This window comes from Taudactylus pleione, unplaced genomic scaffold (genome assembly GCF_031769625.1).
Source record: "Taudactylus pleione unplaced genomic scaffold, aTauple2 ptg000092l, whole genome shotgun sequence".
Lineage (NCBI taxonomy): Eukaryota > Metazoa > Chordata > Amphibia > Anura > Myobatrachidae > Taudactylus > Taudactylus pleione.
In genome coordinates this window covers 3,386,417-3,405,487 of record NW_028284494.1, presented here as the reverse complement: position 1 = coordinate 3,405,487, position 19,071 = coordinate 3,386,417, and the positions used below count along the sequence as shown (strand labels likewise).

Sequence of the window (19,071 nt, the reverse complement as noted above, 5' to 3'; positions counted from 1 at the left end):
ATGTTCCGGACTGGTCACCAGACTGAGCTCTCCATCTCCGGAGGCTGTAGATTTGGTACACGCAGTCTGGAACGCTGGAACACTCTGTCAGTGTCATCTTAGCTGATAGATACAAGAACACATGGCGTGTAGGAGGATGCCATGAATTAATTACCACTATGCCTTTAAACAACGTCGTACTGCCAAAAATATTAAACGTGAATAAAAATAGCTATCAAGATGCACAGCAAAGAACATTTAAAGCTGTCCCTGCTCATAGATTAGCAAAAGGTCTCTGGGTGTCTGCAACGGACATTAAATACCAGTACACGAATAAAGTAATTCTGAAAACAGGTTTGTTGGGGGTACTTGAAGACTGAAGTTGAGTACCACTCATGTAGCAAATAGGTGCCCCTCCCCCCAATTATATGAAGCTAGCTAGCACTCCAGTCCTGCCACAGTTCTCTTATTAAATAAGATTGGGCCGATTAAGCCGTGGCACAATCTAGATGGGGGGGTCCTGTAGGCAATTTGCTGCATGCGGGAGGGTGTGAGGTAGTGCTTGGTTATATTAAGAGGGTTTGTCTTAAAGTAGATGACCCCTTTAACTGCAGACACGGCTTCTATATCTCACCTTGGCTAGAGAGTCTTCATTTTCACTTTTGACGCCAAACCTGGGGATATTTGAGTTGGTCAGACTAGAACAGTGCATTAGTTTCTTCACCCCGCTGATCTGAGACATGGGCCTCTTCTTCTTCTCTTTTTCTTTCTGGGCCTGTGTCGGCATCTCCACTTCATGTTGTTTATCTAAATAACGACATTCATAAATTAAGTTAAGTCGTTGTGAATGGCAACGGAATTCCCCATATGTATGGTTCTACAGGCCGACACATCACAGGCTGACAAAACATGCACCACACATGGAGACACAGACCATGCTTTATTTGGCGTAATAATCAAAGCTGTGCTACTTTTTAGTGGTGTTATATGCGGAGTTGAAATTCCACACACCAATAAAGCTTAGCGCCCACCATAGACAGCTATCTGACATTAGACAGGGGATGAAACCATGAACAACTTATCCATACTGTAGGTCACACGTACGAATGTGTCCTCATACACCAAGCGGTAAATGTACTAAAGTGAGAGTTTTTAGAAGTGGAGATGTTGCCCGTAGCAACCAATCAGATTCTAGCTATCAACTTCTAGAAGGTGCTAATTAAATGTTAAGTAAAATCTGATTGGTTGCTATGGGCAACATCTCCACTTCTAAAAACTCTCACTTTAGTAAATCCCCCCCCTAGCCTCAATGCGCCATGCGGCATGAGACGCCTGGTGTGAGTGAGCTGCCAGGTCCTGTGCGACTCGGCTTGTGCCAAGCAGCTTTTTGCGTCTTTTTCACCCGAAAAATGTGTCTTAGTCGCAATCAGGAGCGACACTCGGCTTCACGAAACTGTACTGATTTATATGACATGCGACACTTGTATATCTGTGTGTATCTGAGTCTGTATTCAAAGCACAACGGAACTTGATGTAGAAACTAGCGGCGGCCGCTGCAACCTAACACTTTGTACACAGATTCAGTCTCAGTCGCACACAGATATACAAGTGTCACATATTAAATTAATCAGTGCAGTCACGTAAAGCAGTTTCTGGCATCTGATTGCAGCAAAGATGCAATTTCGGATGAAGAAAGGCGCTCGGCCCAAGCAGAGTCACACAGGAACTGGCACGTTGAGAAGGGCTGTTTGGTGCGACTGCAGTAACAGTGTATGAGGGCTCATCTGTAGATGTCACTGAGAGTAGGACCGCCTTTTACAAATAGGTTTAAAGTGCTGTTAGATGGTTTGCGAGGGACACTTGTATGTAATATTTTTACACAGCACAAAGTAATCACATTTTCAACAACTACTCTCTGCTACTATAATAAAAGTAATAATAATAATAATAATAAATTTTCAGGCAAAGAAATGGAGCTGTAAGAAAATGTTAAATTTTGTATATATATACACACACACACACATACATGACATTTTCTGCGAGACATGTACAGCTCATGATTTATTGCAAGACACAAACAGCAATAAGCAAAGTATAGCAAGACCATACATTGGACTGCAGTAATTAGAATATCATTCAGAGTATGTGCAGGCTTTGATATTTATCGTTTCAGGCAGGTGCACACAGTTCAGACAGATCAAAAGGGAAAGTCCTAAATTCATCTGTCAGGTCAAGTCATGCAGGAAGAGTCACATCTGCTGTTACACTCCATGGGATTCCCTAGTCCTCCCCCAACAAGAAATGTCCTGTCACGCGGAAACCGCCCATTAGTTATGCGTCTTGCGTGCTCAAGATTAAAGCTAGCCTTGAATCTGGAACAACCATATTATTTTTCATTCTTATAAACACAAATCGTCTCATTCAGAATGTTCCCTCAATGGAAAGCATCTTCCTGTTGAATTTACCGGGATCCTACTAGACTTAGCGCTATATTAAAATTATGATTGTAGTCAGGTCTGGTGCGATGCGGTCAGCTGGGGAGGTGCCGGGCTGGAGAGGTGCCGCCGTATTCTCCATTTGCTGGGCGCCCGCTGAGATTTTGTTACCAGCGGGCGCCGGGCAGCTCCTTCCCTGCAGCTGGAGCTCATTCCCGAGCTCCACCTACCGGCTCCCACAGTGTGTCTAGGGAAAGACGTAATAATGTCTCTCCCATAGTGCCGTGCGTGAGGAGCTATCGGATAGCGGCAGGCACAGGAGTGGGGCTTCAGGTAAGTACAGTGCAGTGTGTCAGTAGATGTAAGGGGCATTATTACTGTTGGCACTATGTGGAAGGGGCATTATTACTGTGGGCATTATGTGTAAGGGGCATTATTACTGTGGGCACAAGGTGTAAGGGGCATTATTACTGTGGGCATTATGTGTAAGGGGATTATTACTGTGGGCATTATGTGTAAGGGGCATTATTACTGTGGGCATTATGTGTAAGGGGCATTAATACTGTGGGCATTATGTGTAAGGGGCATATTACTGTGGACATAATGTGTAAGGGGCACTACTACCGTTAGCATTATGTGTATAAAGGGCACAACTGTGTGCATTGTGTATAAGGGGCACTACTGTATGTCGTAACATGAATAAGGGACACTACTATGTTGTAATGTGAATCAGGGGCTCTATGTGCAGTGTAATGTGAATAAGATTGCGCTACATGTCCGGAAGAGTCACATCTGCTGTTACACTCCATGGGATTCCCTAGTACTTCCCCGCCTTCTCCCTCCGCGTAATTTGAGTTGTGGGTACTATTGTGTGGCCACGCCCCTTCCTCGTGAGACCACACCCCTTTGCTATCTCTTTATAAAAAAAATGGAGCAAATTTAAAGTTTGCAGCCTATAAGTTTACTAGAAGTTAGAACTCAGGGCCTGATTCAGCATGGAACGCATGGATGCAGACGCACACAGTCGATTAATTCGCATGCATATGCATCGCAGTGCGCATACGCAAACTAGCTATTGCGATGGGTACTGCGTGTGCAGAGGCAACGCAGACCCAGAGAAAAGTGATTACAGGAAGTGCCGTTTCGTGGGGGTGGCCGGGCAAACGCAGGCGTGTCTGTGCGTTTCTACAGCGTTTTAGGGGCGTGCATAATTAAGCCCTTGTGGCGACGGCCGTAGTCTGAGGTCTAGTTGCACGCAGGAAGCGGCGCACATCCTGCATGGAGTCAGGTCAACCAATAATATGCTAATGTGTATGATGGTTCTTGATGTTACCGATGTTTTGCGTGGTATAACAGAACACACGTTACGGGAAGTGGGAGGTATTGTGTTTTGCTGGGCGTCTGCTTATTCTGAGTGCGTATGCATTTATTAGCATACACTCGCAGCGGACGGATGCGTGCATCTGCATCCTTGCGTTCCTTGCTGAATCAGACCCTCAGTGACATCACATCACCAAGACGATTACAAATTCTTGAGAGAGCAGCCTATCCGTTCACTAGGTCCCAGTGACATCACAGAGGTGCTTATAAATTTAGGAGAATGTAGTCTGTAATTCATTAGGAATCGATACTTCACTGAAGCACCTCAAAATGCATGAGAATACAGTCAATCAAGTCACAGTGTGCCTCAAGCCTCAGTTATGTGAATGTCTCCTAGAGAATAAAAATAATTATATATATGGGCCATAAATAGCTGCCTCCAAATGTATATAGCTGATGGGTACGCTTGACATAAAATAGTAAGCGCTATGCAGACTTAAGTGTACAGAAATTCTCAGTAGAGAGCACAAAACATTAGTAAATATATATATGTTTTTAAACTAAACTTGTGCTTTCTAAGTCCCTTCCACATTTCTCTCCATAAGAGGCTTCAGTTGTGTATTTGGAGGCTTCTGCGAGAATAATTTTGGCAACAAAACTGGGAACAATATTAAACTAATAGGCACAGTGATGGCACAACTTGGCTTCATTGAGTAAGACCAATGGTGGCATTTCCCACATCACTCCGAACCAACTCCTGGAATTCCATCCGTAATATAAACCATTGTTAGAAGTATGAATATTGTGATTGATGGAACATCCTGTTCTACAAATAAGCAAATCTCATTGAATTCTCCTTGAGGGTTTTGGTCAGGTTCTGGAGAGATTTACAGCGGGCTGTGCATTGCAGGGGACCCCCTCCCCATGCGGCTATTTGGCTGCAGGGCATTTTTTCTGCTCAGATGCTGACAGTGTCATATTTACCGACCCTCCCTCCTACGAGCAGGCTATGCCAGCGCTTCATTACACTTTCCCCAGCCTTCACCATTGCGTGCCATGCTAAAAAAATACCTACAACAGAGATGAATTCCTATCAACGAGTACAGTAATGACATTAACCATTACTGTGAAACGGTTTATGGCCTGTGTGATTTACTCCCTTTCTTCTGCACATATTATATTAGCTGTTTTTATCTCTCTTGTATCTGTGCAGTGAATAAACATGGGCTGGAGGATTTAGTCACTTCCCCGCTGTAGCATACGTCTCTCATGTGTAACACTAGATCACTATACATTAGGGTCTATAGAGCCGGACAGCGAGGGCTGAGGAAGACCTGCAGGATGCTTTAGGAGTGAAGCCGTTAATCTGTGATGCTGACGCACAGTGTCCTGGATGTGTGTGCTCAGCACAGCAACCTACAAACACCTCAATGTATAGGGAATTACAGGGAGGCCAATTAAGGAAATAAAAACAAAGGCGGGCACACACATGTGGCTCCTGCAATTACATGGAGGAAGAGTGCAACCTCATTTCCTTACCTAAAAATGTGTTTGAGATATATTCCGAGACCTGGTTGCCGGACCGGCTCATCTCTGACAGATGGGTGAGCTCGCGGTTGAGCATTCTTTTGAACTGTAAAGTAAACAAGAATAGAAGGGAATACATAAGTTTGCAGGTACATACATACTCACATGTACATAGTTATTTAATATTGGGCTTGAAGTGGCAACATTTCCATATGTAATCAGCCATACCAGTCACTGTTTATTTAGGTTCTTATCATAAGCAATTCTAGGAATATAATCACTAATTTGTTTTCTAACAATTATTGCAGAATATATTAGAGTGTAAGCTGTTTGGTCTAGGATCCTCATTCCATTTGTGGGCCTAATTTATGAAGCACAGTAAAGGTTCACCTAGGGGGCAAATTCAATTACCCCAAATCTGCCGCTGGAAAGGTATCCAATCCCAACGACAACATGCTCACAATTTCGTGATTATCAAAATGTCGACAGTACAATTTAGTGCTACATTTAGGGTAAGGGTTAGGCTACAATAGTGAAAAAAATACTATGTTGACATTCTGACAGTTGACATGCACAATGTCGACATAACACCCATGTCAAAAATTGTTGACTGTCGACATTCAGGATGTGTTGACATACTGGTTTCAACATGCTGATTGACAACATAGTATTCCACATCCGCTGGCATGACTTCCCACTTTCCCTACATTTCTGCTCGGAGGCTGTAGCGGTGCGAGCAGAGATCACATACCGGAAGCTGCACTTGTGTGCGTGGCGTGTCATTGAATTTGCCCCCAGATGTACGGACAGACAGAAAGGTGGACTGGACAATAGGGTAAATGTCACAGCAAAGCTCAGCCTCCTAAATTTACTAACAACTCATTCATTAACTAAAATGTTTTAGCTTTTCTCCACTCTATCACCTCATGGTAGAAAAATGATGAGAGTTAGGGGACCCTGGGACTGTTGTTATAGCAGTTGTATAGTGCATGGCTGCATTGCATTTATAGTGGATGTATATTATATGGCTGCACTGCCTTTATAGTGTATGTATAGTGCATGGCTGCATTACCTTTATAGTGGATGTATAGTGCATGGCTGCATTACCTTTATAGTGGATGTATAGTGCATGGCTGCACTACCTTTATAGTGGATGTATAGTGCATGGCTGCACTGCCTTTATAGTGGATGTATATTATATGGCTGCACTGCCTTTATAGTGTATGTATAGTGCATGGCTGCATTACCTTTATAGTGGATGTATAGTGCATGGCTGCATTACCTTTATAGTGGATGTATAGTGCATGGCTGCACTACCTTTATAGTGGATGTATAGTGCATGGCTGCACTGCCTTTATAGTGGATGTATATTATATGGCTGCACTGCCTTTATAGTGGATGTATAGTGCATGGCTGCATTGCATTTATAGTGGATGTATATTATATGGCTGCACTGCCTTTATAGTGGATGTATAGTGCATGGCTGCACTACCTTTATAGTGGATGTATAGTGCATGGCTGCATTGCATTTATAGTGGATGTATATTATATGGCTGCACTGCCTTTATAGTGGATGTATAGTGCATGGCTGCATTGCATTTATAGTGGATGTATATTATATGGCTGCACTGCCTTTATAGTGGATGTATAGTGCATGGCTGCATTACCTTTATAGTGGATGTATAGTGCATGGCTGCATTGCATTTATAGTGGATGTATATTATATGGCTGCACTGCCTTTATAGTGGATGTATAGTGCATGGCTGCATTGCATTTATAGTGGATGTATATTATATGGCTGCACTGCCTTTATAGTGGATGTATAGTGCATGGCTGCATTACCTTTATAGTGGATGTATAGTGCATGGCTGCATTGCATTTATAGTGGATGTATAGTGCATGGCTGCATTACCTTTATAGCGGATGTATAGTGCATGGCTGCACTGCCTTTATAGTGGATGTATATTATATGGCTGCACTGCCTTTATAGTGGATGTATAGTGCATGGCTGCACTACCTTTATAGTGGATGTATAGTGCATGGCTGCATTGCATTTATAGTGGATGTATATTATATGGCTGCACTGCCTTTATAGTGGATGTATAGTGCATGGCTGCACTACCTTTATAGTGGATGTATAGTGCATGGCTGCATTGCATTTATAGTGGATGTATATTATATGGCTGCACTGCCTTTATAGTGTATGTATAGTGCATGGCTGCATTACCTTTATAGTGGATGTATAGTGCATGGCTGCATTACCTTTATAGTGGATGTATAGTGCATGGCTGCACTACCTTTATAGTGGATGTATAGTGCATGGCTGCACTGCCTTTATAGTGGATGTATATTATATGGCTGCACTGCCTTTATAGTGGATGTATAGTGCATGGCTGCATTGCATTTATAGTGGATGTATATTATATGGCTGCACTGCCTTTATAGTGGATGTATAGTGCATGGCTGCACTACCTTTATAGTGGATGTATAGTGCATGGCTGCATTGCATTTATAGTGGATGTATATTATATGGCTGCACTGCCTTTATAGTGGATGTATAGTGCATGGCTGCATTGCATTTATAGTGGATGTATATTATATGGCTGCACTGCCTTTATAGTGGATGTATAGTGCATGGCTGCATTACCTTTATAGTGGATGTATAGTGCATGGCTGCATTGCATTTATAGTGGATGTATATTATATGGCTGCACTGCCTTTATAGTGGATGTATAGTGCATGGCTGCATTGCATTTATAGTGGATGTATATTATATGGCTGCACTGCCTTTATAGTGGATGTATAGTGCATGGCTGCATTACCTTTATAGTGGATGTATAGTGCATGGCTGCATTACCTTTATAGTGGATGTATAGTGCATGGCTGCACTACCTTTATAGTGGATGTATAGTGCATGGCTGCACTGCCTTTATAGTGGATGTATATTATATGGCTGCACTGCCTTTATAGTGGATGTATAGTGCATGGCTGCATTGCATTTATAGTGGATGTATATTATATGGCTGCACTGCCTTTATAGTGGATGTATAGTGCATGGCTGCACTACCTTTATAGTGGATGTATAGTGCATGGCTGCATTGCATTTATAGTGGATGTATATTATATGGCTGCACTGCCTTTATAGTGGATGTATAGTGCATGGCTGCATTGCATTTATAGTGGATGTATATTATATGGCTGCACTGCCTTTATAGTGGATGTATAGTGCATGGCTGCATTACCTTTATAGTGGATGTATAGTGCATGGCTGCATTGCATTTATAGTGGATGTATATTATATGGCTGCACTGCCTTTATAGTGGATGTATAGTGCATGGCTGCATTGCATTTATAGTGGATGTATATTATATGGCTGCACTGCCTTTATAGTGGATGTATAGTGCATGGCTGCATTACCTTTATAGTGGATGTATAGTGCATGGCTGCATTGCATTTATAGTGGATGTATAGTGCATGGCTGCATTACCTTTATAGCGGATGTATAGTGCATGGCTGCACTGCCTTTATAGTGGATGTATATTATATGGCTGCACTGCCTTTATAGTGGATGTATAGTGCATGGCTGCACTACCTTTATAGTGGATGTATAGTGCATGGCTGCATTGCATTTATAGTGGATGTATATTATATGGCTGCACTGCCTTTATAGTGGATGTATAGTGCATGGCTGCACTACCTTTATAGTGGATGTATAGTGCATGGCTGCATTGCATTTATAGTGGATGTATATTATATGGCTGCACTGCCTTTATAGTGTATGTATAGTGCATGGCTGCATTACCTTTATAGTGGATGTATAGTGCATGGCTGCATTACCTTTATAGTGGATGTATAGTGCATGGCTGCACTACCTTTATAGTGGATGTATAGTGCATGGCTGCACTGCCTTTATAGTGGATGTATATTATATGGCTGCACTGCCTTTATAGTGGATGTATAGTGCATGGCTGCATTGCATTTATAGTGGATGTATATTATATGGCTGCACTGCCTTTATAGTGGATGTATAGTGCATGGCTGCACTACCTTTATAGTGGATGTATAGTGCATGGCTGCATTGCATTTATAGTGGATGTATATTATATGGCTGCACTGCCTTTATAGTGGATGTATAGTGCATGGCTGCATTGCATTTATAGTGGATGTATATTATATGGCTGCACTGCCTTTATAGTGGATGTATAGTGCATGGCTGCATTACCTTTATAGTGGATGTATAGTGCATGGCTGCATTGCATTTATAGTGGATGTATATTATATGGCTGCACTGCCTTTATAGTGGATGTATAGTGCATGGCTGCATTGCATTTATAGTGGATGTATATTATATGGCTGCACTGCCTTTATAGTGGATGTATAGTGCATGGCTGCATTACCTTTATAGTGGATGTATAGTGCATGGCTGCATTGCATTTATAGTGGATGTATAGTGCATGGCTGCATTACCTTTATAGCGGATGTATAGTGCATGGCTGCACTGCCTTTATAGTGGATGTATATTATATGGCTGCACTGCCTTTATAGTGGATGTATAGTGCATGGCTGCACTACCTTTATAGTGGATGTATAGTGCATGGCTGCATTGCATTTATAGTGGATGTATATTATATGGCTGCACTGCCTTTATAGTGGATGTATAGTGCATGGCTGCACTACCTTTATAGTGGATGTATAGTGCATGGCTGCATTGCATTTATAGTGGATGTATATTATATGGCTGCACTGCCTTTATAGTGTATGTATAGTGCATGGCTGCATTACCTTTATAGTGGATGTATAGTGCATGGCTGCATTACCTTTATAGTGGATGTATAGTGCATGGCTGCACTACCTTTATAGTGGATGTATAGTGCATGGCTGCACTGCCTTTATAGTGGATGTATATTATATGGCTGCACTGCCTTTATAGTGTATGTATAGTGCATGGCTGCATTACCTTTATAGTGGATGTATAGTGCATGGCTGCATTACCTTTATAGTGGATGTATAGTGCATGGCTGCACTACCTTTATAGTGGATGTATAGTGCATGGCTGCACTGCCTTTATAGTGGATGTATATTATATGGCTGCACTGCCTTTATAGTGGATGTATAGTGCATGGCTGCATTGCATTTATAGTGGATGTATATTATATGGCTGCACTGCCTTTATAGTGGATGTATAGTGCATGGCTGCACTACCTTTATAGTGGATGTATAGTGCATGGCTGCATTGCATTTATAGTGGATGTATATTATATGGCTGCACTGCCTTTATAGTGGATGTATAGTGCATGGCTGCATTGCATTTATAGTGGATGTATATTATATGGCTGCACTGCCTTTATAGTGGATGTATAGTGCATGGCTGCATTACCTTTATAGTGGATGTATAGTGCATGGCTGCATTGCATTTATAGTGGATGTATATTATATGGCAGCACTGCCTTTATAGTGGATGTATAGTGCATGGCTGCATTGCATTTATAGTGGATGTATATTATATGGCTGCACTGCCTTTATAGTGGATGTATAGTGCATGGCTGCATTACCTTTATAGTGGATGTATAGTGCATGGCTGCATTGCATTTATAGTGGATGTATAGTGCATGGCTGCATTACCTTTATAGCGGATGTATAGTGCATGGCTGCACTGCCTTTATAGTGTATGTATAGTGCATGGCTGCATTGCCTTTATAGTGGATGTATAGTGCATGGCTGCATTACCTTTATAGCGGATGTATAGTGCATGGCTGCACTGCCTTTATAGTGGATGTATAGTGCATGGCTGCATTACCTTTATAGTGGATGTATATTATATGGCTGCACTGCCTTTATAGTGGATGTATAGTGCATGGCTGCACTACCTTTATAGTGGATGTATAGTGCATGGCTGCATTGCATTTATAGTGGATGTATATTATATGGCTGCACTGCCTTTATAGTGGATGTATAGTGCATGGCTGCACTACCTTTATAGTGGATGTATAGTGCATGGCTGCATTGCATTTATAGTGGATGTATATTATATGGCTGCACTGCCTTTATAGTGGATGTATAGTGCATGGCTGCATTGCATTTATAGTGGATGTATATTATATGGCTGCACTGCCTTTATAGTGGATGTATAGTGCATGGCTGCATTACCTTTATAGTGGATGTATAGTGCATGGCTGCATTGCATTTATAGTGGATGTATATTATATGGCTGCACTGCCTTTATAGTGGATGTATAGTGCATGGCTGCATTACCTTTATAGTGGATGTATAGTGCATGGCTGCATTGCATTTATAGTGGATGTATATTATATGGCTGCACTGCCTTTATAGTGGATGTATAGTGCATGGCTGCATTGCATTTATAGTGGATGTATATTATATGGCTGCACTGCCTTTATAGTGGATGTATAGTGCATGGCTGCATTACCTTTATAGTGGATGTATAGTGCATGGCTGCATTGCATTTATAGTGGATGTATAGTGCATGGCTGCATTACCTTTATAGCGGATGTATAGTGCATGGCTGCACTGCCTTTATAGTGTATGTATAGTGCATGGCTGCACTGCCTTTATAGTGGATGTATAGTGCATGGCTGCATTGCATTTATAGTGGATGTATAATATATAGTGCATGGCTGCACTGCATATATAGTAGTAGTATAGTGCATGGCTGCATTACAGTTATTGTGGATGTATAGTGGATGGCTGCATTACATTTACAATGGATGTATAATATATAGTGCATGACTGCATTGCATTTATAGTGGATGTATAGTGCATGGCTGCATTACCTTTATAGTGGATGTATAGTGCATGGCTGCATTACCTTTATAGCGGATGTATAGTGCATGGCTGCACTGCCTTTATAGTGGATGTATAGTGCATGGCTGCACTGCCTTTATAGTGGATGTATAGTGCATGGCTGCATTACCTTTATAGTGGATGTACTGTATAGTGCACGGCTGCACTGCCTTTATAGTGGATGTATAGTGCATGGCTGCATTGCATTTATAGTGGATGTATAATATATAGTGCATGGCTGCACTGCATATATAGTAGTAGTATAGTGCATGGCTGCATTACAGTTATTGTGGATGTATAGTGCATGGCTGCACTGCATTTATAGTGGATGTATAATATATAGTGCATGGCTGCATAGTATTTATAGTGGATGCATAGTGCATGGCTGCATTGTATTTATAGTGGATGTATAGTGCATGGCTGCATAGTATTTATAGTGGATGCATAGTGCATGGCTGCATTACATTTACAATGGATGTATAATATATAGTGCATGACTGCATTGCATTTATAGTGGATGTATAGTGCATGGCTGCATTACCTTTATAGTGGATGTATAGTGCATGGCTGCATTACCTTTATAGTGGATGTATAGTGCATGGCTGCATTACCTTTATAGTGGATGTATAGTGCATGGCTGCATTACCTTTATAGTGGATGTATAGTGCATGGCTGCATTACCTTTATAGTGGATGTATAGTGCATGGCTGCATTACCTTTATAGCGGATGTATAGTGCATGGCTGCACTGCCTTTATAGTGTATGTATAGTGCATGGCTGCATTACAGTTACTGTGGATGTATAGTGCATGGCTGCACTGCATTTATAGTGGATGTATAATATATAGTGCATGGCTGCATAGTATTTATAGTGGATGCATAGTGCATGGCTGCATTGTATTTATAGTGGATGTATAGTGCATGGCTGCATAGTATTTATAGTGGATGTATAGTGCATGGCTGCATTACATTTACAATGGATGTATAATATATAGTGCATGACTGCATTGCATTTATAGTGGATGTATAGTGCATGGCTGCATTACCTTTATAGTGGATGTATAGTGCATGGCTGCATTACCTTTATAGTGGATGTATAGTGCATGGCTGCATTACCTTTATAGTGGATGTATAGTGCATGGCTGCATTACCTTTATAGTGGATGTATAGTGCATGGCTGCATTACCTTTATAGTGGATGTATAGTGCATGGCTGCATTACCTTTATAGCGGATGTATAGTGCATGGCTGCACTGCCTTTATAGTGTATGTATAGTGCATGGCTGCATTGCCTTTATAGTGGATGTATAGTGCATGGCTGCATTACCTTTATAGCGGATGTATAGTGCATGGCTGCACTGCCTTTATAGTGGATGTATAGTGCATGGCTGCATTACCTTTATAGCGGATGTATAGTGCATGGCTGCATTACCTTTATAGTGGATGTATAGTGCATGGCTGCATTACCTTTATAGCGGATGTATAGTGCACGGCTGCACTGCCTTTATAGTGGATGTATAGTGCATGGCTGCATTGCATTTATAGTGGATGTATAATATATAGTGCATGGCTGCATTGCATTTATAGTGGATGTATAGTGCATGGCTGCATTACCTTTATAGCGGATGTATAGTGCATGGCTGCACTGCCTTTATAGTGTATGTATAGTGCATGGCTGCATTGCCTTTATAGTGGATGTATAGTGCATGGCTGCATTACCTTTATAGCGGATGTATAGTGCATGGCTGCACTGCCTTTATAGTGTATGTATAGTGCATGGCTGCATTGCCTTTATAGTGGATGTATAGTGCATGGCTGCATTGCATTTATAGTGGATGTATAATATATAGTGCATGGCTGCACTGCATATATAGTAGTAGTATAGTGCATGGCTGCATTGTATTTATAGTGGATGCATAGTGGATGGCTGCATTGCATTTATAGTGGATGTATAATATATAGTGCATGGCTGCATTGTATTTATAGTGAATGTATAGTGCATGGCTGCATTACCTTTATAGTGGATGTATAGTGCATGGCTGCATTGCATTTATAGTGGATGTATAGTGCATGGCTGCATTACCTTTATAGCGGATGTATAGTGCATGGCTGCACTGCCTTTATAGTGTATGTATAGTGCATGGCTGCACTGCCTTTATAGTGGATGTATAGTGCATGGCTGCATTGCATTTATAGTGGATGTATATTATATGGCTGCACTGCCTTTATAGTGGATGTATAGTGCATGGCTGCATTGCATTTATAGTGGATGTATATTATATGGCTGCACTGCCTTTATAGTGGATGTATAGTGCATGGCTGCATTACCTTTATAGTGGATGTATAGTGCATGGCTGCATTGCATTTATAGTGGATGTATATTATATGGCAGCACTGCCTTTATAATGGATGTATAGTGCATGGCTGCATTGCATTTATAGTGGATGTATATTATATGGCTGCACTGCCTTTATAGTGGATGTATAGTGCATGGCTGCATTACCTTTATAGTGGATGTATAGTGCATGGCTGCATTGCATTTATAGTGGATGTATAGTGCATGGCTGCATTACCTTTATAGCGGATGTATAGTGCATGGCTGCACTGCCTTTATAGTGTATGTATAGTGCATGGCTGCATTGCCTTTATAGTGGATGTATAGTGCATGGCTGCATTACCTTTATAGCGGATGTATAGTGCATGGCTGCACTGCCTTTATAGTGGATGTATAGTGCATGGCTGCATTACCTTTATAGTGGATGTATATTATATGGCTGCACTGCCTTTATAGTGGATGTATAGTGCATGGCTGCACTACCTTTATAGTGGATGTATAGTGCATGGCTGCATTGCATTTATAGTGGATGTATATTATATGGCTGCACTGCCTTTATAGTGGATGTATAGTGCATGGCTGCACTACCTTTATAGTGGATGTATAGTGCATGGCTGCATTGCATTTATAGTGGATGTATATTATATGGCTGCACTGCCTTTATAGTGGATGTATAGTGCATGGCTGCATTGCATTTATAGTGGATGTATATTATATGGCTGCACTGCCTTTATAGTGGATGTATAGTGCATGGCTGCATTACCTTTATAGTGGATGTATAGTGCATGGCTGCATTGCATTTATAGTGGATGTATATTATATGGCTGCACTGCCTTTATAGTGGATGTATAGTGCATGGCTGCATTACCTTTATAGTGGATGTATAGTGCATGGCTGCATTGCATTTATAGTGGATGTATATTATATGGCTGCACTGCCTTTATAGTGGATGTATAGTGCATGGCTGCATTGCATTTATAGTGGATGTATATTATATGGCTGCACTGCCTTTATAGTGGATGTATAGTGCATGGCTGCATTACCTTTATAGTGGATGTATAGTGCATGGCTGCATTGCATTTATAGTGGATGTATAGTGCATGGCTGCATTACCTTTATAGCGGATGTATAGTGCATGGCTGCACTGCCTTTATAGTGTATGTATAGTGCATGGCTGCACTGCCTTTATAGTGGATGTATAGTGCATGGCTGCATTGCATTTATAGTGGATGTATAATATATAGTGCATGGCTGCACTGCATATATAGTAGTAGTATAGTGCATGGCTGCATTACAGTTATTGTGGATGTATAGTGGATGGCTGCATTACATTTACAATGGATGTATAATATATAGTGCATGACTGCATTGCATTTATAGTGGATGTATAGTGCATGGCTGCATTACCTTTATAGTGGATGTATAGTGCATGGCTGCATTACCTTTATAGCGGATGTATAGTGCATGGCTGCACTGCCTTTATAGTGGATGTATAGTGCATGGCTGCACTGCCTTTATAGTGGATGTATAGTGCATGGCTGCATTACCTTTATAGTGGATGTACTGTATAGTGCACGGCTGCACTGCCTTTATAGTGGATGTATAGTGCATGGCTGCATTGCATTTATAGTGGATGTATAATATATAGTGCATGGCTGCACTGCATATATAGTAGTAGTATAGTGCATGGCTGCATTACAGTTATTGTGGATGTATAGTGCATGGCTGCACTGCATTTATAGTGGATGTATAATATATAGTGCATGGCTGCATAGTATTTATAGTGGATGCATAGTGCATGGCTGCATTGTATTTATAGTGGATGTATAGTGCATGGCTGCATAGTATTTATAGTGGATGCATAGTGCATGGCTGCATTACATTTACAATGGATGTATAATATATAGTGCATGACTGCATTGCATTTATAGTGGATGTATAGTGCATGGCTGCATTACCTTTATAGTGGATGTATAGTGCATGGCTGCATTACCTTTATAGTGGATGTATAGTGCATGGCTGCATTACCTTTATAGTGGATGTATAGTGCATGGCTGCATTACCTTTATAGTGGATGTATAGTGCATGGCTGCATTACCTTTATAGTGGATGTATAGTGCATGGCTGCATTACCTTTATAGCGGATGTATAGTGCATGGCTGCACTGCCTTTATAGTGTATGTATAGTGCATGGCTGCATTACAGTTACTGTGGATGTATAGTGCATGGCTGCACTGCATTTATAGTGGATGTATAATATATAGTGCATGGCTGCATAGTATTTATAGTGGATGCATAGTGCATGGCTGCATTGTATTTATAGTGGATGTATAGTGCATGGCTGCATAGTATTTATAGTGGATGTATAGTGCATGGCTGCATTACATTTACAATGGATGTATAATATATAGTGCATGACTGCATTGCATTTATAGTGGATGTATAGTGCATGGCTGCATTACCTTTATAGTGGATGTATAGTGCATGGCTGCATTACCTTTATAGTGGATGTATAGTGCATGGCTGCATTACCTTTATAGTGGATGTATAGTGCATGGCTGCATTACCTTTATAGTGGATGTATAGTGCATGGCTGCATTACCTTTATAGTGGATGTATAGTGCATGGCTGCATTACCTTTATAGCGGATGTATAGTGCATGGCTGCACTGCCTTTATAGTGTATGTATAGTGCATGGCTGCATTGCCTTTATAGTGGATGTATAGTGCATGGCTGCATTACCTTTATAGCGGATGTATAGTGCATGGCTGCACTGCCTTTATAGTGGATGTATAGTGCATGGCTGCATTACCTTTATAGCGGATGTATAGTGCATGGCTGCATTACCTTTATAGTGGATGTATAGTGCATGGCTGCATTACCTTTATAGCGGATGTATAGTGCACGGCTGCACTGCCTTTATAGTGGATGTATAGTGCATGGCTGCATTGCATTTATAGTGGATGTATAATATATAGTGCATGGCTGCATTGCATTTATAGTGGATGTATAGTGCATGGCTGCATTACCTTTATAGCGGATGTATAGTGCATGGCTGCACTGCCTTTATAGTGTATGTATAGTGCATGGCTGCATTGCCTTTATAGTGGATGTATAGTGCATGGCTGCATTACCTTTATAGCGGATGTATAGTGCATGGCTGCACTGCCTTTATAGTGTATGTATAGTGCATGGCTGCATTGCCTTTATAGTGGATGTATAGTGCATGGCTGCATTGCATTTATAGTGGATGTATAATATATAGTGCATGGCTGCACTGCATATATAGTAGTAGTATAGTGCATGGCTGCATTGTATTTATAGTGGATGCATAGTGGATGGCTGCATTGCATTTATAGTGGATGTATAATATATAGTGCATGGCTGCATTGTATTTATAGTGAATGTATAGTGCATGGCTGCATTACCTTTATAGTGGATGTATAGTGCATGGCTGCATTGCATTTATAGTGGATGTATAGTGCATGGCTGCATTACCTTTATAGCGGATGTATAGTGCATGGCTGCACTGCCTTTATAGTGTATGTATAGTGCATGGCTGCACTGCCTTTATAGTGGATGTATAGTGCATGGCTGCATTGCATTTATAGTGGATGTATAATATATAGTGCATGGCTGCACTGCATATATAGTAGTAGTATAGTGCATGGCTGCATTACAGTTATTGTGGATGTATAGTGGATGGCTGCATTACATTTACAATGGATGTATAATATATAGTGCATGACTGCATTGCATTTATAGTGGATGTATAGTGCATGGCTGCATTACCTTTATAGTGGATGTATAGTGCATGGCTGCATTACCTTTATAGCGGATGTATAGTGCATGGCTGCACTGCCTTTATAGTGGATGTATAGTGCATGGCTGCACTGCCTTTATAGTGGATGTATAGTGCATGGCTGCATTACCTTTATAGTGGATGTACTGTATAGTGCACGGCTGCACTGCCTTTATAGTGGATGTATAGTGCATGGCTGCATTGCATTTATAGTGGATGTATAATATATAGTGCATGGCTGCACTGCATATATAGTAGTAGTATAGTGCATGGCTGCATTACAGTTATTGTGGATGTATAGTGCATGGCTGCACTGCATTTATAGTGGATGTATAATATATAGTGCATGGCTGCATAGTATTTATAGTGGATGCATAGTGCATGGCTGCATTGTATTTATAGTGGATGTATAGTGCATGGCTGCATAGTATTTATAGTGGATGCATAGTGCATGGCTGCATTACATTTACAATGGATGTATAATATATAGTGCATGACTGCATTGCATTTATAGTGGATGTATAGTGCATGGCTGCATTACCTTTATAGTGGATGTATAGTGCATGGCTGCATTACCTTTATAGTGGATGTATAGTGCATGGCTGCATTACCTTTATAGTGGATGTATAGTGCATGGCTGCATTACCTTTATAGTGGATGTATAGTGCATGGCTGCATTACCTTTATAGTGGGTGTATAGTGCATGGCTGCATTACCTTTATAGCGGATGTATAGTGCATGGCTGCACTGCCTTTATAGTGTATGTATAGTGCATGGCTGCATTACAGTTATTGTGGATGTATAGTGCATGGCTGCACTGCATTTATAGTGGATGTATAATATATAGTGCATGGCTGCATAGTATTTATAGTGG

General features: G+C 41.1%; 1 protein-coding gene across 3 annotated transcripts in view; it reads right to left on the bottom strand.

Annotated features, from left to right (window-relative positions):
• Positions 1 to 19,071, bottom strand: part of PDE4D (phosphodiesterase 4D) — a 968,852-nt gene that overhangs the window by 19,886 nt on the left and 929,895 nt on the right. For all 3 annotated transcript variants that reach the window (XM_088469385.1, XM_088469386.1, XM_088469387.1), the window contains 2 exons: positions 5,274 to 5,367; positions 614 to 786 (listed from right to left, as the gene is read on the bottom strand). In XM_088469385.1, coding sequence (XP_088325511.1) covers positions 614 to 786; positions 5,274 to 5,367 — 267 coding nt within the window. The remainder of the gene's footprint in view (positions 1 to 613; positions 787 to 5,273; positions 5,368 to 19,071) is intronic.